General features: G+C 37.6%; 1 protein-coding gene across 1 annotated transcript in view; it reads right to left on the bottom strand.

Annotated features, from left to right (window-relative positions):
• Window positions 1-7,980: 7,980 nt before the first annotated feature.
• Window positions 7,981-21,908, bottom strand: part of LOC140238343 (disintegrin and metalloproteinase domain-containing protein 10-like) — a 57,481-nt gene continuing 43,553 nt past the window's right edge. The window contains exons 5-14 of the mRNA XM_072318275.1: window positions 20,996-21,268; window positions 20,182-20,365; window positions 18,364-18,524; window positions 17,659-17,833; window positions 16,046-16,205; window positions 11,546-11,648; window positions 10,725-10,847; window positions 9,913-10,027; window positions 8,958-9,208; window positions 7,981-8,480 (exon numbers count right to left, since the gene is read on the bottom strand). Of these exons, the coding sequence (XP_072174376.1) occupies window positions 8,292-8,480; window positions 8,958-9,208; window positions 9,913-10,027; window positions 10,725-10,847; window positions 11,546-11,648; window positions 16,046-16,205; window positions 17,659-17,833; window positions 18,364-18,524; window positions 20,182-20,365; window positions 20,996-21,268 (1,734 nt within the window). The 3' untranslated portion in view covers window positions 7,981-8,291. The remainder of the gene's footprint in view (window positions 8,481-8,957; window positions 9,209-9,912; window positions 10,028-10,724; window positions 10,848-11,545; window positions 11,649-16,045; window positions 16,206-17,658; window positions 17,834-18,363; window positions 18,525-20,181; window positions 20,366-20,995; window positions 21,269-21,908) is intronic.

Raw genomic sequence — 21,908 nt, 5'->3', positions numbered from 1 at the left:
GTATGTATTGCTATCACTTTTTGTAAAGAGCTGGGTATATCATAAATGTTAATACAGTTACAGGCTTTAAAACCATTACTGCCATTACTTTAAAACCATTACTGCTGTGAAAGTTATGGTCACATTCCATTGGAAAAAGAAAGCAAAACTATTCTTGTAATAGTGTATTTGGAGGCCTACGACTATCTATGATTGAATGTGATACATAGATGCCAGGGTATACTGGCAACAGACTGAGTAGATGTATTCATTGAAATGTATCAATCACCTAGATTCTGCTATTGACAAGATGTATATCAGAGTAGAAGCTCATCTGTATTTGTATCTCATCTGAACTTGGTGTTATTAGACTTTTGATCTCAATACACATGATGAAGGCTTTAGTGTTGACAGCTGAAAATTCTGGAGGTAAAAAATGTATACTGTATTGAGATCAAAAGTTTATAGCACAATTTCTTCAGATTTACAGTCAACCTTACTTAAGTCTACCTCACATAAGTCAAGTAATCACCAAGGTTGAAGGTCTTTTCAAGTCCTCATATTCTATGGATTTTAATCCCTCATAAGTCTAATTTTCTGTAAGTTGAAGCTATTTCTTCAGTCCAAATAGATTTGACTTTGGCAAGGTTGACTGTATATCATTCTTAGAAAAAGATCAAAGTAGAGTAGGTTAGGCTGGAGGGATTCTGTATTAGTCTTCAGCCTAAACTGTTATGTCTTTATAACAGTACTACCTATATAAAGCTTGAAATCCATGAAAAAATGTTCTAACACATTCTTAACACTAAGCACATGAACAAAGCTATACCCCAAAACTTATTGATACATTGTACATAATTCAGTGGTCTATTTCATGAAAGTCTGGAGAGATTTTTCGTTCATAAAACACACTCATGAGAGACTTCATGAAATGGATTTTACTTCTCTACGAAAATCTCCCATAGCTACATATGAGGGCCTTTGGCCATTCTAAGATTTATGTGAAGATTTTTATGTGATGACTTTATGAAACGTACCCCAGCACTTGCTTCTTCCTCACACTAGATGAATCTGCATCAAATGAGGTACATGATGATTCAGCATGTGTCTGGATGTCTATTGGCTTGGACTTGCTTTTTTTTTGAAAGAAAAATATTGGCATAATTCTGAGAAATGTGTTAGCTGTAGAGCTGAAGCAGTAATCTTCTCTCCTGCTCATTGTGTTTCTTGGCTCATGTCTAAAGAAAAAAATAATCTGTATACTTGAGTTGTGTTTCTGTTGTCATGCAGTCATCTGTATTCAGTTGTATTATTTGTGTTTGGTTGGAAAACTACAATCAGTTGTGATATATGCATTTCTTTTCGAAATGATTTTGCTTAAATAATGGACAATTAAAGATTGCTTATCTCACGACATATTCTGAGTCAATATTACATGGCTGTCTAACATCTCCATTGCTACATTATGAATATGCACTTTGCATATGCCATTGTCGGATATGTGTTCTGTGAATTGGAACAATTTTGCGAGTGATTGAGTGGGCAAACCATCAAGTTTGTCATTGTTGAATCATGGTAATGAAACCGCTTGATTGTGTGGATTCGCTGTTGAGGAGAAAAGCATACTGCATGTTTGTTTTTGTTGGGTTTTTTTTTTGGGGGGGGGGGGGAGAAAGGAGGGGGCAGAAATATCAATAGCATGGACTAAAGAAATGGCATTCCTTTACCTTTATGACTGTAAACTGTTAGTTTCAGGTAGAAGGTGAGACATACTCCCTCTTCCCTAGTAATGGCAAAGTTGTCAAAGTATTGTGGGTTTTTTTTTTCTTTCTTTCTTTAGTTTTTCATTATTTTGCTTTAAAAACAGCTTGTTGGCAAATGAGTCATTTTATAGGAGGCTACAACACTAACTGTTTTCATGGAAAGCAAATGGATGAGCTATCTCTTTTGTGTCTTCCTATTTCACAAATCAATAAAAATAAAAAACAAAATGATGACATAATTTCCCACCACTGTGCTTACAAATGTGCAGCTGAACAAAAATCATCTTTCATATTCACATTTCATCCCTGTCGGTCATAGTCGTCACTGGTTGACTCTATGTCACAGACAGACAAGTACAGAAAATGTCGGTGAAATGGGGCACTTTTTTTAGTCCACGTTTATCATGTTTCTTTATGTCAATGTTGTCATTTCATTTAGAGTGTTATCACCCAGCAGCATGAGCCTCAATGAATATATCGTCACCTGTCTGGCAGAAGAGCCCCAGCAAGAAATGTAAACCCTAATGAGCAATTTGGGTTTGTGACAGAATCTGGGAGGGTTTTGAAGACTCTATCAAATGATGTAAACATGATTTTCTGTGATTTTTCAAGGGCACAAGCCTCAAGGCCCTTCAACATAGCAGATGACAATATGCACAAATTTGCTGGAAGGAAAATAAGTTTTTATAACCTGACAGGTTATAAAAACTTACAGTCCTGGGAATGAAAGGAAAATTGCTGGACGAATTACAAACATTTAGTTCATAACTGCAACAACCAGAATTAGCAATGCTTCAACAAACCGATTTCAATATGTAGATCATTACTTGTTTATTGAAGAGATTTGTTTATGTATGAAAAAACATTCATCTATACAGTCTAAATATCTACAAAACACATATCATTTCAAAGCTCAGTATTTCTGCATATACTTAATTACAATTTTAAAACAATGATATCATTCTTTAATAATGGGAATTCATATCCAGGTATCCATGCAATCTTCAACTGTGCTTTAATGGTAGAGAAAAAGATGAATTGTTTGGACAAAATGTACAAATAAATTCATTGAAAGGCACATGTTAAAAACACTGGATTGTGGCAGAAAATGTTCACATACAGTCATGTACATACTTTGAAAATTCAGTGCATGTAACTAGCGTAACACACCAACATGTATTTATCTTGCAGTGTACAAGTATATTGGGAGGATTGGTCACTCAATCCAGCCTATCTATGGAAGAGAGTAAATGGTCTTCTTTCCCTTGGCTTCGCAAAAGCACTATTTTCCTACTTAGGAAAACCTGATTTCAACCAATTCATTTTTTCCCCAATTGGTCAGTAGCATTAAAATTATAGCAGCTCCTCCTAGGTGGTTTTAATAAAGAGAATATATCTTGATACATCTTTGGATCAACATTTATCATCATCAAACAAATGGTTTGATCACAATTTCAGAACAGTAGAAATCATAAGTTTGCTAGTCTGCCTTGTATCTCTGCATTTCTTGACCTATTTATTTGTTGATGACAAATTTCTACCGATATTAAGCATAACTCATCTACACCGCAGAACACTGCAGAGGTCACACACCCAGCCTCACACTGCGGCACTCACATTTAAATGTATGTTCTCTGCAGATTTCAGGATCAATCAAAAATGGTCTCTACTAACTGCACTAATGGCATTCATTTGCTTTTCGCTCTCTCTTGAATAAATGCTTCTATATCATAAATGTGGCTTAAATTATGGAAAACCAAATGCAATTTCATTATTTTGTAACAAAAAAAAAATATATATATATATATATTTTTGTTCAGACTAATTCCACAAATAGAAATAGAAAGGGGGAAAAATATATGTTATTTAAAGTAAACATCCACAATAAACAAGAAAATTCCTGTAAATCACAGCATGTGTGCACATCAAATCTTTGCATGTAAAATGTATAATGTACACGTAAGCCTGCATAAGGTTTGCAACATACCGCTGAGTCCACACTACTGGCTGGAACTGGCCACTAGTGGACATGGCCAAAATCTAATCACTGTCTCGGCCATCTACATTAGCTGCTAGCACATTAGAAAAAAAAAAAGTTTGAAAAAACTGTGAAAAGAGATACTAAAACATGGAGAGTATACAAAATAACATTACCTTCAACAGCTAAAATTCAGAAATGGAATCATACGCCAAGATTCAAATTTGCCAAAATATACAGTCTCACGAATACAACCATGATTTACTCAAATCAATATTTTCTCTTGTATGATGACTATGAACTTTCAACACTGATTGTAATTCAATCTCCACAGTAGCAAATTCATTGGCTACCACTAGACAGAACACTGAGATAGACAGCACTAAGTGAGAAAATTTGTGGTACACATCAGATTCCATCTATCACATCAAACATTGCACTTGCCATGTGAGATGCCAAACTACCCAGAAGTCATCTTTCACAAGGTGTTACCACAGATACACCTAAAACCTGACTTAGTGGCCACTTGGCTGTAGCAACCACACACTTCAATTTGTGCCCGATCTGTCCACAAACTACAGTAATTTGCTTTCCTCCCAGAATTTCTAAATCTTACTTCACAGCCTTCTACGCAAAGAAACCACTTGCAAAGGATAACAAAAGATACAACTGTAACACCTCCTTGTGTGACTTTGAGCACTGCCACCTTGTTGCCTGTTCTCAATTTTATGATCACTGCACACAAGGCAAGACATGATCACACTATCAACCTCACAATAATTGCAGAGTTTTGTATTGCACAAACTCTGTGGTTTATACAGTGAATGAAAGGAGCAAGAAAAAAAGTAATAAACTCATGATTTGCACTGTTGTTAAAACTGACCCAATAAGTATTAATTAGATTAATGCTGCATTGTGATCATAATTAAAATGTTCTGACATGCCTACTATATGACATATAATCAAATGGAACAAGATCTGGTGGGCATGTGCTTTGAAAATGAACGATTAGACTCTCTTTACATGTAAATGAGAGTTAGGTTTCTATAGTCAGACTACCACACAGCCGTGACTAATTCTTACTCTTCAATCTTCCCTATCACCTCACATATTATCATATACCGGTAGACATAGACACACCATCAAACAGATGGCATGGGCCCATGAATCAAAGAAGACGAAGAGGAAAACATTTTTTTCCGAGAGTGTAAACCTTACATGACACATGATCACGGCCTTGGGGGAAAAAAAAATACACTGCAAAATGTACAATTTTAATTTTATCCTAAGCTGATTCTGCGTATAAGGTATAAATTTTACTTGAACTTTGACATACTTCGCAAACACATCACTGCAATGGTATCAGAGAGAACCTTTAAATTTTGATCAAAACATAGTGCATTTCTCAGAGTTGGGAGATTGGCAAGAAATAAAATGACAAAATTGAAGATGTGAATTCTGGTAGAAAATAGATGCTTTGCACTTACCAACACATTATGACAATCCTTGTGATTTAATCAATGGCAGACAGTGCTAATGGAAAAAAAAAAAGGAAGAAAGAAGAACTTGTGACTTAAACTGCAGTTACAAACCAATGAAACATGCAACATGTGCTTGACAGCATTGTCCAGTGTGGGAGATTGGGAAAGAGACTTTATTATAGGTCAGCTAAAGGAGCACAGCCCCTTGCAATATACATGCAGAGAAACCTGAACTCGACAGCGATACAATGATGATCTCTGCACGTCATCCGAAACATTTAAACCAAAACACACTCTACGCTATTTCTTAATGTCATATAATTTCATATCATCCACTCTACTTCCAATGGAGTCCTTTATACATAGCAAGTGACCAACTTGGCAAAGGGGGACATTTTCCCACCCCCTAGCCAGACAGTGTAGCATCAGGCAGAAATGCTCAGAGTGAAATTTTCTCCTTTGGATATGACTTTGATATCCTTGGCTGTGGTAACCATGGCAATGTGGTAATCAAGTCAGTGAGTTTCTGCCTGGAGAAGGCTTTGACGACAGATCAGTGTGCTGCCCTCTATTGGTCTAGTTAAGCTTCTTTCATCACATCAGTTCAGATAAAAGATAATGCACAGATTACTCTAATTCTCATTACTCATGTATGCAAAACACCTTCATGGCAAAGAATAACAGATACAAATTGACATCATACCAACATGCTTGAAGTTAAATGCATGTATTCACTACCTAAGAGAGCATAAATCAATAATTAAAAAAAAAAAAGATTGAGGACATAAAGTACTGAAGAACTGAATTCATAAACAAAAAGGAAGCAAAAGGTATGATTGGTAAGAAGTCTCCCTCTTTGATTTTATCAAGAAAAAAGGCACAGCATTGTTTAAGAAGATTCTGAACTGTGTGCTCAGTGTGTTGTGGGTCAAAGGTCACACTGTTAAGAGCAGAAGGTCATATCTTGAGTATTACAAGTGAGGGCAATGCCAAACACTACTGGTAAGCAGGCTACATGATCTACAGACAACTTTTCCCTACCTGGTAAAATCTACTCATTAGCACAGGAGAGAAGTATTTCAACTGCAACCTTTGACCTTTTGTGGCACATTCACACTATATCTGGCACTAAGTGTATCTCACAATATATGTGAGTCATCATAATCTATAGAAAATGATTGACACATCACAAAACAAACAGACAACCAAACAACGATAAAAATCACACATATCTGAAAAGCCTCTATGGATATGAATTGTTCAAAATCGACCTTGTATATGAAGACATTAGGACACCAAGTGAGGTATATTGAGTGTTGGAGCATGAAACCAGTGTATCAGTTTGCTTGTAAAACTACCACATGAAAGAACAAATAATACAACGGCTCCACATTTTGCCATCTGTGGAAATTTGTAGTAATCACAGAATTGTTCTTTCATCGATGCACCACAATACGAGTCAAACACTGGAAATGCATTGCATGTGTTTTGAAAGAGAGTCGAAAAACTACCACCTAGCATAACTTAAAAGTTAACAGATGTGCATCATTTACATGGTGCTTTTCTTTTTACATTATTTGAATGCACATCAGTTCATCAAACACTCTTACATGATTGTAACCTTACCACAATGGCATGGGAGTTTGTGTCTCATTTTCTCATCATCAATTAATCAGCGCAAGAAATTTTGTTGTATATCAACATATTACCAGTTTCACTTTGGTGCTTTACCGTGTGCACAAATTTGTGGTCCATGAATGCAGTCATCAAGTTGCTTTATGCAAAGAGTGACAACATTTGCTCGGGAATGTTCCCCATCCCACCATCGTCTCACAGCCGAGATGAATGCCCTTTGACACACATGGTAAGCCTTAGACAAGATCATGCAAGCATCAAGTGTCTCTATGCAAATCATGTCTGATTCGTCTCCAGCGATACACGTTGGTCACATGCATCCAGGATCCAGAAAATCTGATGTTGCCAGGATAAAGTTTTTTCAGTGCAAGTATCACTGAGAATTCATCCTACGGAATGAGCTGAAAATGACAACTATCGCCATTACTCTTTGCTAAAGTTGGCATGGAAATGCCTCTCATCGTAACAAATAAATTCATGGTGGCAGTACTCGGGGTGAGATTGGCACCTTGTCTTACTAAACCAATACCATGTGAGAAGATAATCTTGCAAATAATATATGCTGGTTATATGTCGCTGATCCAGCAGGGGGATGGAGGGGGTTGGTATGTGCATGCAATTTCCTTTCAGCCATTCCCACCAAGATAATAAAATCTACAAACACTTTGCACAAAACTGACCCCGTTCCTATAGGTAATGGAAACAGATCAATCAGAAGAGAGTTAGGCAAGGCTTTGTTTTCATCTTTTAACGTTTATGTCTTCTCAAAGTGAGTAATAGGAAAATACCTCACTTTGATCATGATGCATGTGTTTTAACTCATTATCATTAGTCTTACATTCAGTCTTCTAACTCAGAAAGATTTCACCTAATGCTTACTGTTAAATCTATGTTGTCATATTTCTGCAATTACTCCTGATACTTGCATTTTCTCTCAGAGATAGAGGTTGTAAGACTGTGGGTCAACTTTGGAACGCAATGTCTGATACTGAGAATCATGACAGGAAAGCTTTCTTGAAAAGTTCATGTCAGAGTGTGAGACTATTTGACAAAATTGGATCCCTTGTTCACCAGCCTTGTCGCTATGCACTCAGCTAAAGTACATCACAACACATAGAGACAAGGAGAGTGTCAGAAAGTGGGATCTTATAAAAGATAAAAACATTTTCATGTCCGTCACAATTTGAACCGTGCAACACACCTTCACTCTTTGCTGACTCAAGAAGATGATACTTAGACGAATACATCAGGAGTTGATGACAGACATGGAAACAGTTGTGTTCTTAATCATCAGCACCACACTGTCATCCAATAACAGTATAAGGTGTGTCACAGGGACTGAATTTTTTCAAGTTCATTACTGGTTTAACACCCTAAGAAAGCAAGGAGCAAGAAAGGATGGGGGATGGGAGGGGAGGGGAGTGGAGGAAAGGGGTGTAGGGAGGAAGGGCGTGGCTATGCCATGGGTATGGACTGGTGATCCCTGGGCGCTTGCCGTCTCCTGAGGGTGCCTGGGACCGACACCTTGCGTGCTTTGGGTAGGTTGGGGTTACTGCTGGGGGTGTGGACGCTGCAGATCTTGATGAAGAGACCCATAAAGATGATGACCGCCAGAACAATGAGCACTGCTGCCCACCAGTTGGCCTGGAGGAGGAACAAGAACAACAATAATAAGGTAACATCACATCATTTCAGTACAGGCCAGAGAGAGATTAGCTATCATGAGTTAAGGACATCAAAAGTATATTGGAGATTTTCTACAGGTCAGATCAGATTCTGTAAGAAACTTTTTGTCAGACATCACATTCTTTAGAGGGGAGCAAGGGGTAGTTGTATACATGATATGACTAATGAGGTGCAAAAAGTAAGGGTGAAACCAGCCATATTTGTTCATTTCTCAGGCTCTGTTCAAATTTTATCATGAAAATACCACTGGACTTGGATTGCTATAGTTTTGATTGTTCCCCAATCCTTAATAAGAATGTTATGACCTTTAACCCATTGAGGATGGGCTGATTTTGCTACAAAATACATTTTACATAAACACTTGCCCGAGTATACTCAGGACTCGTCCTCAACAGGTTAATAGCCTCAAAGCATATATCAGGCTTTTCAGTGTACCTGGATCCAATTGGCAATATTGGCATAGAGTTCTGGGTTGAGGATGGCATTGGTCAGTCGGGACAGTGGACCGTTGGAGTCCACGTTGCGGCACTTGTAGAAGACATCACAGTAGCCCTGGTACTCATTGCAGGGAGCACCGGGCATCTGGTAGAGGACCTTGACCGTCGTTCCATCGGGCAACTCCTCGTCTTGACCCCACATATCGACATGAGCCTGCATGGCTGGAATATGGCGACTGGACTGACAAGCTATAGACAGGATGAAAAGGACAGGCAGGGCAGGGTTGAGAGAGATAAACATATTGTTACATCAACAAAACTGAATGATATATTATAAGACACATAGGTTGTATACTTAATACCATATTCTTTTCATTACCTTGAATTTCCAGTCCAAGTGAAAGTCACCTGGGCACACAATTCATTTATTTCATCATGTTATCAAACACAGTTTGTGGTCATTACTTTAATTGTAACAAAGCCACCAGAGTTGGCAGGAACCTACATGTACCTCCACTGGAGCTAATGAAACAGACTTGATGATACTTTACTACATTGCAAACTTATCCAACACAGTTAAAGGTCCTGTGTACCTTTGGGAGCAGTTATTCAAAAAATGTTCAAGATATCACTTTTGATGCATACGTGCAGGTCAGTTGTATCACAAAACATCAGACATATAAAAATTTTGCAATAAAGCGTAAAATATAAGGAGATATCACTATTCTTCTCATTAAACCATAACTATGTAGACGGTTTAGTTTGGAACATTTGTATTATAACTATTGTTCACACTTTGTATATTCAACAATACTTAACATCGATTATACTGGTTCAAATTTTCACATTGGTTGTTTCTATCTCTAACTCACATTTTAGAACTATTCTGAAGCACTAATGCTAGGTTTTTGTTTCATCTGCAAATGGTAAATTATGCCTTTAATGACACTTACTTCCATTTGAACCCATGCAGCAGATGTGACAAGCTTCCTCCAGCTGTGTGCTCTCCAACTCAGCACAGAAACACTCCGTCAAACCAAACTTGACGCAGATTGATTCTTGACATTCCTGGCCAGACATCAGGATATCATTAAAAATATGGATGAATACATCACTGAAAAGTTTCAGACATGTTTATTCTTAATAAATCTATTCATTCATATAACACTCATTCCTATAACAAATATCATTACCAAAAAATGTCTACCCAATCAATGTTTAATTCTGTCAGATATAATGGTCCCCATATTTGGAATGAATTGAGTTATGATTCAAGACTGAATAAAGTAATAATTGAAGATCACTACTTTGCCATCTCTCAAAGCATGATTTTAAACATATTTAATTTCTTTATATTCTACTTAACTCTTCAAAAGCTTTGTATAGCAATGATGTTCTTGCAACATGCAATGTATGTGTGTAATAAAGTGGAGATATTATTATTATTATCATTATCATTATTATTATTATTATTATTATTATTATTATTATTATTATTATTATTATTATTATTATTATTATTATTATTATTATTATCATTATTATTATTATTATTATTATTATTATTATTATTATTATTATTATTAATTTCATTATTACTAATTAGTCAATTAATTCCATTTTATTTTTTTGTTGTCACATTTTTTGTGTTTTTTTTTTTGCCACACAAGTTAACACACATACATGAAATGAATAAGATGCAAGGGAGCGACACATGGGCCAGGGCTCACAAAAATATAGAACCTGCCATGTAAATTCAACCTACCCCACTCTTGCAGACTTGTGTGTGTTGATTACACTCCGTTAGATCTGGCTTTGCAACAGACCGAGGACATGCAGCTTGTTGGTCAGTGCATGAATAGAAGTCAAGGACCAAAACTTGACACCACTCAGATGGAATGAAATATGTATGCCTCAGAGGGCAATGTGGAAAGAAGAACATACTGAAATGTCATATCAATATTGTGTGTAGCCACATAGTTTGTTCACCTGACAGGGCCATTAGACTACAAAGTAAGTAAGCATCCAGCCCTGTGATACATCACTTAACATGTCAAGAATAATGAAAACTATACATATCAAGAGATTCAAGCAATTCATTATCGTGTACAAAATAAAACTAGAAAATTAAACAAAACAAAAATTATTCAGACATTTAACAAGTGGAGAAAGATAATAACAGTAATATAATTCAAAACACGGCAAATGGCATACAAGTGAACATAACACAATGACAATCTGTACACAGTGCATACAACAAATATCAGTTTTGTAAATAATGCAAAAGATATCTTATAAAAAAAGCAGAAAACCTGAAGATGTAGAGAAATAGCAGAACAATGCATCATTCAGTTTCTTTGCAAAACTTGTTATAAACATTGCTAAACCATGTTTTTAGAATGTTTTTAACATCATGACATGAATATGACTACTTTTCTTTTATGGAGGGTGAGGGAAGGCTAGAAGGATAAGGATCTTTTTTGTTTCTTTTCACAGGGGTGTGGAATGGTACAGAATGACTACTATACAGTAGTACAGGTAAATGACAATGTACAATATGAAGCACTGTAGACCAAAAGGATATACACAGAATGAGGCCTCGCTGCAGTCATCTGCTGGTCGACACTGTTTGCCCGATGCCATGCCCTCAAAGTTACAGGAACTGTTACAGCACGGCCCCTGGGAAGGACTGGGAGGGGGAAGGAGGGGCAGAGAAGGAGCCAGATCATAATGACATCAGCAAGTATTGAATCAATTTTCTTGTGAATTTCTTGAGCAGCTGACATTTTCTGCTCCATAAGCTGGATTGTGATATCACAAATACCTCTCACACCATTTCAAATTGATCTTTTTTGAGCAAGAACTAAATTTTTTCTTCTTGAAATTACCTTTAGAATATAACAGATAACAAATAAACTAACAAATTGAATGGTATACAAACTTGTGTCCTTGACATGAAATACTGACTGCTTTAAGGTTCTGTTTACTTTTGGAAGCAGTGATTTAAAACATTTTCAAGATATCACATTTGATGCATATGTGTAGGTCAGTTGTATCACAAAACATCCTTAACATCAAGAATTTTGCAATAAAACCTAAAATAAAATGAGATATCACTATTTTTCTCAATACACCCTAACTGTAGACAGTTTAGTCTGGAAACATTTCTATTACAATCATTGTTCATATTTTGTGTATTTAACAAAAAACTTAACATTGATTATACCAATTCAAATTTTCACATTGGTTGTTACTATCCCTAACTCACATTTTGGAACTATTTGGGAGCATTAATACTGGGTTTTTATTTCATCTGCAAATGGTAAATTAAGCCTTTAAACTGGAACTTCAATGAGAATCCTAAAATCAGCAAATATTACTTTTAGTGAAAGTTGAGAACACACTATACATAACGTCACTGGGGCGACAAGACCTCGTATCTACAAAATGTCAAATGTTCAGGAGATCAAAAAAAAAAAAAAAATGATAGCCAAAGCACTGCATCCAATGGGATAGACATTCCTTTGACATGCCACGGTGGCTTCATTTTTGGGGTAAGACATCTAGGATTTGGACAGGACATCACTTAACTGATTATCTGACCATTAATCCAAAAAAGTCATTTTCACCAAAATTGCAGATACAAGGTCTTGTCACCCCAGCGACGATAAATATTACACTTTTGCAGACCTATTCCGGCATCTAAAATAACTAACAGAGAATGTTAACTCTCATTGTACACACCCATCTAATGCGCTTTCTTGGCGGAATATTGCCCCATGATTTGATGACGTCACAAGGGGATTACATGTTTTCATAACAGCCTATGCGTACATGTATCGGCACTAATATACTTTCTATACATGCAGATATCTCTAATTCCCTTAAAACCAAACTGCGCCAAAATCACATGAAATACTTAATAGTGTATTTCAAAACACTCCTGTCAATTTGAACCACATGAGTTATTGGGAACTGTTGATGATATGGACGATGAATTGCATATCGTCGCTCAAAACAACTCACTGTCACTCTTCGCGAGCTTTGCGGCGTACGCTGCTTGCACAACCCTGAAATCAGAAAAAAAAAATCTGAATCAGAAATTCATACCACTGTCCTCGACATATCTAAATTTATTACTTTTGTGAAGCAGCTTAAAAATCCATTTTTCAATTAATCGTGTCCAATGATGATAGCAAGTCACGCTGCTGCTGAAATTACAGCCATGTGACAGCAGTCTGGCATGTGTACATGTGTACACAAGTGTATGTATTAATTATCCAGCAGGCCAGCCTTACGGCAGTGGCCGTTCAAGCAGCCAGCAAAGGGAGCACACTAGTGAGTCGCAATGATGCATGTAATGTACATCATGTAGCATGCAATGCACTGTCTATGTCTAGTACACGGCATGCGGTCAGTGCGATGGTTGTAGCAAAAGCATATGAAAATACAATGAAAGCAACTAACAACAACATTAAAGCCATGCACATCAATTTCCAATGTTATTAGGGTCAAGTCACCACACGTCTTCATTTCTCCTCGCAAACTGTTCATCATTTTTATCACCACCATCACCCAGCTGTTTCAGCCCACCCCTGTTCACGTAACTATGCATCCAGCACTCCAGCAGCAAGCAATGGCATTAATCAGCAGCAGCGTCTTCATTGTTTACCTTCTGTTTTGGGGTCAAAATAACCAACATATCTGCTGGAACTATTTAAATTTGAGAATCATAACTCGTTTCATCCTAGTCCTTCCTCTTCTTTGTTGGTTTCCACTTCAAAACTCAGATCAAGAACAGTGTCTTCCATTTTCCTTTAAGCCATAGCTTGGGAATCGAGCTAACAGCACAAACTGTGTTGGAGGCAAGGCAGGCGCCTGCTGGTCTTTGAAGCGCATGGCTTGTTGGCAGAGAGCATAGACAACTTGTGACGTCATCAAAATCAGGACAATATTCCTGGGAAAGTAGGTCATATAACGATTCCTTTTTTCGCTGTATCTTATATCACTCTCTCTCAGGATCCCAATTAGTAGGCAAAAATGGGGATATCTGCATAAGGTATGAGATTTCCTGTGTAAACATACCAAATTTGATAAAGATGATAATCATTGAGATTCCAGTATAAAGGAACAATCGTTAGTAACTTACCAAAAATGTATTTATGTATTTGTACACAATACAATTTCATGGTTTGCAGACTATGACGGTGTGACTAATCATTTTCCTATCGCTCAATTCTAATGAAACTTTTGCTGCTCTTATCGTTTGACTTTAATTTGATTTTGATCAAAATCAACTTGCACATACAGTAGACTACCTCTCCTATTTCTGACTAATATTTTCATCTTTCTATGAGAACAGTGAACACTTTTCATTCTGTAATTATTTCACATGTAGTGCTAGTAGAGAATACAATTTCATTAAAGAAATACTTTGTTTAAATAGAAAAAGAGATTGGTTAACTGAGAACCAGCAAAGTGACAGGATCACAGTTGTCTGCACTTGTGTCTGGATTCAGACCTGCTTAGTTACCATTACAACAACAAAAAAGCACACACACACACACACACACACACACATAAAAAACCTGTATACATCTATTAAAAGAAACTAACAAGCTTTAACCCTAAAAAGACTGGGCTATTTTGGTAGCTCGAAAGACTGGGGGGGGGGGGGGCCTAAAGGGCCCCCCCTTAAGATCTCGGCCGTGGATCGCGCGGAAATTTGCACAATGGTAGTGTGCGATGTAATCTACAAGATCGTATATTTAAATTTTCCAAAATAGTCTTCTTTTATTTTATTTTTATTAATTATGCTAATTTATGCGAGAAATCAGACCTTTTTTATCTAAATCAGTAAATAAAGCTCCAAAAGTGCTCATTTTTGGTCTAGATATTCTGTGTAGCATTCTTAGCAAATGTACTTAAAAAAAATTCGGTATCAAAATTAATTTCTTATTTATTTTATTTTTTTATGTATTTCTTTGTTTTTTCGACCTTTTGTTTTTGTTGTTTTTTCAGCAAAATTTGTGGCAGACCCTTTTTGAAGCATAATGCCACTAACACAAATTGATTTTAGCCATTGAGAGTAAAAATAAGCATATTTATATGAACCATGTGATAAAACTCAATTTGTATTGACTTTGTACACAAAATCGCATTTTTGAGCCATTATTCGGTCTCACGTGCATGTACAAAAAGTTATGTAACTTCAGAACCGTACCCCCGGGGGTCACAAATTTGGTGTCAAAATGTGCGGGAAACTCGAAAGAAAAAAGTCACAGAGCATCGCGGCGAACGCATTGCGTGTTGCTGAGTAATCGCGCGAAATGTCGAGGGGGGGGGCCTTTTAGGCCCCCCCCCCCCAGTCTTTTTAGGGTTAAGTGAGCGGTCTAGTGTATTTGGCATGACCCCTCATCATCAAGATCTTTTCAGTGGTGTCAGGAGTGGGATGAGGCATCAACTACACTACTACTGGACGAATGTGGACGACCATGAGCAGATGGTGGGCAAAATTTAAATAACCTCAGATTCAGAGCACAACCACTCAGACAATCAAGCTTACATCTCCATGCTCCAGAAGTTCGAGATCCTTAAGAAAGGAAATGTACATACTATCATTATCATCATTATCATCGCTAGAGCTGGTGGTTCCCAACCAGACAACTTCCCAGAGTCTCTTCCTAAATGTAATCATCAAAATGGATCACTGGAGCTTCTGGCTCCTGGGTCTTGTTTCATAAAGCTGTTTGTAAAGTTATGCACAAATTTACAAATGACTTAAATATGGCAAGCCAAGAGAGTTTCCTAATCATTGTTAATTTCAATAGGTAAAGTTGAAATTTTCAGATTATAATGATTATTCTTACATGCTAACACACATTGTAATTGAAAGTGTATTTTTGCCTCACTGTAGATGAAATATTGACATACAGTCATACTTTGTTTAAAAAAAAAAAATGGGCACACATATTGGCACATCATATTTTATTCATTCGTAAAGTCGTGCATAACTATACAAACAGCTTTATGAAACAGGGTCCAGATTTCCCTGACTGATGAGTGATTGGTTTGAGAGAGACTTACCTGCACTGTACTTTGACATTATTCCTGGAGGTTAGCTCGCAGTTGGCTGCATTGCAGCACTGATCCTCGCACTGGTCCTCATACCCACAGTCACATTCCTCCTTCCCATTATCAGCTGCACCCTCCACGATCAGATTCCCACAAATGGGCATGTCACTCTCTGCCACGGCAACCAGAGATGGAGGCGACAATTACTCAAAACATCACTCATTTGATTCTTACAGAGAGAGGGTCTCATTCATTTCTCCTTACCCCTCAACAACAGCAATTAAAAATATAGTTTCTATATGATCAAATCGATTCAGATCGTTATGTCCTTGACTGTCAAAGGTAAGGTCAAAGAGTGAGAAGGATTATAGAGAGCTTTTCAATGTGCATAAGAAATGGGTTTCTAAACAATTTGGTTCTCATGGCAACAGGAAAAAAAAAAGCAAACCTTTGTTCTACCTTCTCATTGCATAATCTAGTCCACTCCATGCCCATCCAAACTGAATTATGGCTTACTGCACTTTCTGCACACCTTGTTTGAAACATCCCATATCCAAAACAAAGCAATGTCACTGACTTTGCATATGACTTCTACCACTGCTATAAATTCAGACTGTCTCAGAATCATGCCAGTGGTGTGTGCACACTAAGATTACAGGACTGGCAAATGTTTCCCCAAGATGCACTTTGAGCAGAAGTCACATGATGCACCAATAACTTGATTGTTCACACATTTAACCCCCCATGCAGCCAATAAATTGGTAACAGACAATTGAAGACCTGAATATAAGAACAACCCAAGTCCAATTTTTGGCCAAATTCAGTTTGACATGGGAAATTGTTGCTTATGTATGGATTCATGCTGTGTATAAATGATAAATCCTAATTACCCCCGGAAGTGCCTGGAATTAATGAGTTAAATCTTTTATGAATGTAAGAATGAAGGACTTGGGTCATTCTTACATTCATATCATAGCGCCCTCTCTCATCCTTCTCTCATCTCTATAGCAGAATATCATGTATATGAATCAAAGAACGACCCAAGTCCATATGATTCAAAGAACAACCCAAGTCCATCACACAAAATGGCCTCTACACAATTAATGTAACTGTTAATTGTCATAATAATATATGTTCTCATTTGTATATACAATGTTGCCTTCCCATCACAGTTAAATAGAATATCATTGGACAAATAAAAAAGATATGAAGTTTTTTTAAGTTTACTCAAAATGGTCTTCCATGGACTTGGGTCGTTCTTATATTCAGATACTCAATTACAGGTCACAGAGCCTTTTAAATTTCAAGTTCAAATGCCAGTGGAAATGCAATAACTCTGTGAGTGTGATTACTTTGCATGGACACAAGACGAACAAGTCCACAGTATTTACTGTGCACACAGAGTAATACCTAAAATTTGTTCATCCAATGTCAGATACAGTTTCCTAGAGCTGTGGACACTAAGCTTGTGAGTTTGAAGTTTGTGGCATTGATTCTGAAACCATGCTACTCAATACATACTGGACATGGTTCCCCTTACCCTGACATATGTATAACTTCCTATTAATTTCATCAAAGCCCAAGTTCCCATACATCATCTCAATCCAAACTATCGCCATGGTTACCTTCAAAGCATCCTCCATTCTGCCTGATGACGCCGGTCATATTGCCGATACTGCACTCAGAGAACTCATCGTTAAATTGCTTATCTCCTGATGTTGCGCTAGCGTACATGATGTAGTTACCATCGGCACGGCCATTTACGCTGTCTCCAGGACGACATTTCAAAGGGTAGTCATGCTGTGAGTAAATATAAAATGACCCAGAGTCAAATTAACACAAGTTTATTTCACTAAATTGGTACCTCTGCTTGAACCACAATGTCAAGCAGACTCTTTTTGTTTCTTAAGAAACAGATCAGAAATCATTCTAAATTGAACAACCATGATAAAACCAGGCAGAAGTTTCACACACAGAGAGTTTTATATTTTTCCATTCAAACAGAAAGCAAATGAGCTAGGGGAGGAAATAGACAACCCAAAATTTTAAGAGAAACGTCACTCATCCATCTAGTGATTTTCATAAAACTCTTAAAAGAATACTTTCTCTCTCCCACTCCAATTTTCACTGCATATTAACTTTGGTCTGCAATAACTTTACCCCAAGCATAACCTTTTCCCCAGCTTTTATCCTTTGGTTTTACTACAGCCTGTTTAAATACCACAACCACATGGTATAACTGTACACCTGTGTATGAAAATGTACCGTCCATACTGGATTGTGAGATATCAGAACCATGTATGCAGGGTTAGAAAGTAGACTGCACTCACAGGAGATCCAAAGTTGTGTCCAAGCTCGTGAGCAAAGGTGATGTGTGACACCTTGCTGGCCACTGTGGAGCCGTAGTTCTGAATGGTGACCACTCCTGTGTTCAGGCTCTGCATCACCCCACTGAAGCTGCTGAAATCCTCGCAGATACCACCAGAGGCACCTCAAAGGGGAGGAGAGAATCACAATGTCATCATCATCATCCTCATCATTACCATCATCACCATCATTACCGTAACCACCATCACCAACACCACCATCATCATCACCATCACCACCATCATCACCATCATCACCATCACCACCATCATCACCATCACCACCATCATCATCATCATCATCATCACCATCATCATCATCATCACCATCACCACCATCATCACCATCACCATCACCATCATCATCACCATCACCACCATCATCACCATCATCACCATCACCACCATCACCATCACCATCACCATCAGCAGCAGCAGCAGCAGCAGCATCATCAGCATCATCATCATCATCACCATCATCATCAATAATGGCATCACTATTTATGGTATCGTATTTGCATAGATTACAGACTAGGAGTCTATTTCGTAACTGTTGTCACTTTACTTAAAATGATAGCAATTAACGTAATGCGACTAAAAACCAACCAATCAACAGTGGGCATTTTAGTTGTTGCTATGGCAACTACCCTGATTGTAAGTTGCAAATCTTTCAAATTGGTTTATGAACTGGGCCCTGACAGTTCATAAACTGACTCTTGCTGACAGTATGTCTCACAGCCGTCCCTGAGAGTTACTTTCAACAATCATTGTCTAACACATCTTTTCCTAGTCTCGGTCACACTCAACAGAGCTTGCTCCCGCATCTTTATTTGTGGCACACAGCACTAACTTTTTTTCATTGTGTTTTTGTTCTTTTTTTTTTTTTTCATTTTCTATTCAATGTCTATGCAATATTCAATATTCATTGTCAATACAATGCCACAAACATGCATCAGTCTCCCATGGTATGACACCGAGGACTGAATGAAATTACAAACTTTTTCCTTTTTTTTTCAGACTGCTTGAAGTTCTTTCTATGACATTTTTTCCTGCGCCACTTGCTCCCAAGAAATATCTGTGTGCTAAGCCTAATATAGATTTTACCCACAAACATAACCCAAAGCCTAATCCTCACATCAAACTGTACCTAAAACCCTATCACAACCCTAACCCTTAAGACCAGAGCAGTTGTCGCAGGAGCAAATGTCGCGTCACCTGTGAAAGCATCTCATTGAAAGTGAAACTTTCATAACTAGACACAATATATCAAAATCAAATAGACCTTGTCTTGAGTCACTTTTACCCTTAAAGGGACTGTACAGTGCTGGTTGAGGTGGGGATTCATGTTTTGAACATTCCTAAGTGAGATAATGAGAAACCTCTTGTGAAATATGAAAGAGCATGTAATTTTAAGAAGGATTCAACGTTTATTTGATGAAAATTGGTTTTCAAATGGCTGAGATATCCATAAAAGTGACAATAATAAAAGGCGACAGGCCATGCCTTTTATTAGGATCTCTTTGTTTCACCTTGTTTTTGGATATCTCAGCCATCTCAACACCGATTTTCTTCTAATTAATTTTTGATACCCCTTAAAATTGCATGCTCTTTGACATCTCAAAGAGTGGTTTCTGAATATCTCGCAAAAAGTTAAAAGCTAAATCCTCACCTCAACCAGAACTATACACACCCTTTAACTTTCAATACCCCTCATGGTATTGATGCCTTCTGAAATAAGTGGATATGGTGTTTGCTGTATGATAGACATTTTCAAGGACTTACTGCCTGTGGATCCCACCCAAGCCAGTCCTAGAACTCCGTCATTGAAGTCCCTGTTGGCAAAGATGTAGGCCAGGCAGTATTGACTGTGGTCCTGCAGAGAGTTGAGTTCCAGGAACTTCTCCACTCCGAGATTGTCAAAGCGGAAAGGATTGGAACTGTCCTGCTGCTCTGCCGTGCCATTCACCTGGCGTTTGAAAGAGGACATCAAGGCTTCAGAAAGTGTGGATGCGAGAACTATATGTCGAGATTAAGCAGATTTCTGGTCCAATACACCCATCGAAAGAAGCACTATGGACCATGTTTTTGCTGTACACCCTCAAGATACTTTCAGATGGAAATCCATCCATTTCTCTCTTCTTTTTTTATTTAATAAAATGGAAGTGTATTCCACCGACAAAAAAGATTCTAAAATTTGTACAGGATACATGACTACGCAACTGATGCAAATCCTCACGTCATAATGTATTACAAGTGTCAACCTGCAATGACTGGCAAGAAAATTTCACTGAAGTCACACTGCATTTTAATCTCTTTCTTTCTTGGTTATTTTTGGAGGAGAGTGAGGAGAGTATATTGGCAATATCTTTCTTAACTTCACCTTAATACATTTTACATTATGGTTTCTTGATTCTGGACATACAAGACACATAGAAATACACAAAAAAATATATGCTTCTGAAACGTCACAGGTCTAACAATGCAAACAAAATGCAATTCCTGTCCATGCAACAGGGAATGCATGATATAAAAGTAGATGGCTTTGTGCAACATTTGCTGAGAATCAACTAGGATACAGCCAGACAGACATCCTTACCCTTATCCTGCGGATGAAGAAGTTGATACCACGTATGTCGTCAAAGACGGTGTTGATGTAGATGTCATTGACTGCCGACACATGGTTGTTGAGGTTGAGAATGACCTCCGACACATCACCCTCATAATGTCTCGTGTAGGTGTGGTCGGCCTGAAGGTACAGGCTGCAAGCTGTACGAGTAGACGAAAAGGGAGCACGGCGCGATCGGTGCTGAGCGGCATACTTGTTCTCACTTGCAGCGTGGGGCATATTTTTCCAGGCTGTTCCAACATCCTAATGATTGCAGAAAAAGAAGACAGCCAATGACAGAAAATTCATGTCAAATAGTCTATGCAAACTGCCGCAACATAATAATCACTTTTCAACAACTTTTTGGACATTCAATCATTTTGAGCTCTGCTAAAAGGAATCAATGGTGCAAGAAATAACGGTGTTGGTCTACAGAGCATCCCTTCATTGGTTATTAGGTACATTCTCAAACCAAAATCAGTACTGACACAGACAAAGATGCAATATTCTGACCATGAGCCACATTAAATGGATCTTATTAACATGGGTTGAGGCCTAACTTCAGGTTTCTGACATTTTTTTGTGAGATAATGAGAAACCTTGTACGAAATCCCAAAGAGCATGTAATTTCAAGAGGGATTCAATGTTTATTTGATGAAAACTGGTTTTGAAATGGCTGAGATATCCAAAATAGGGCAATCCTATTAAAAGGTGGGACCCACCTTTTATTGGGATCGCTTTGTTTTACCTTGTTTTTTGTTGTCTAAGCCATTCCAAAACTGATTTTCATCTAATAAACTTTGAATTCCTCTTAGAATAGTATGCTCTGTATTATTTAATAAGTGGTTTCTAGGTATCTCACAAAAACTTAAAAGCCCAATCCTCATCTCCACCAGTACACTGC

Source organism: Diadema setosum, chromosome 14 (genome assembly GCF_964275005.1).
Source record: "Diadema setosum chromosome 14, eeDiaSeto1, whole genome shotgun sequence".
In the NCBI taxonomy this organism is placed as follows: domain Eukaryota; kingdom Metazoa; phylum Echinodermata; class Echinoidea; order Diadematoida; family Diadematidae; genus Diadema; species Diadema setosum.
The sequence above is the reverse complement of the archived record's forward strand: the minus strand, read 5'-3'. Positions and strand labels throughout refer to the sequence as shown.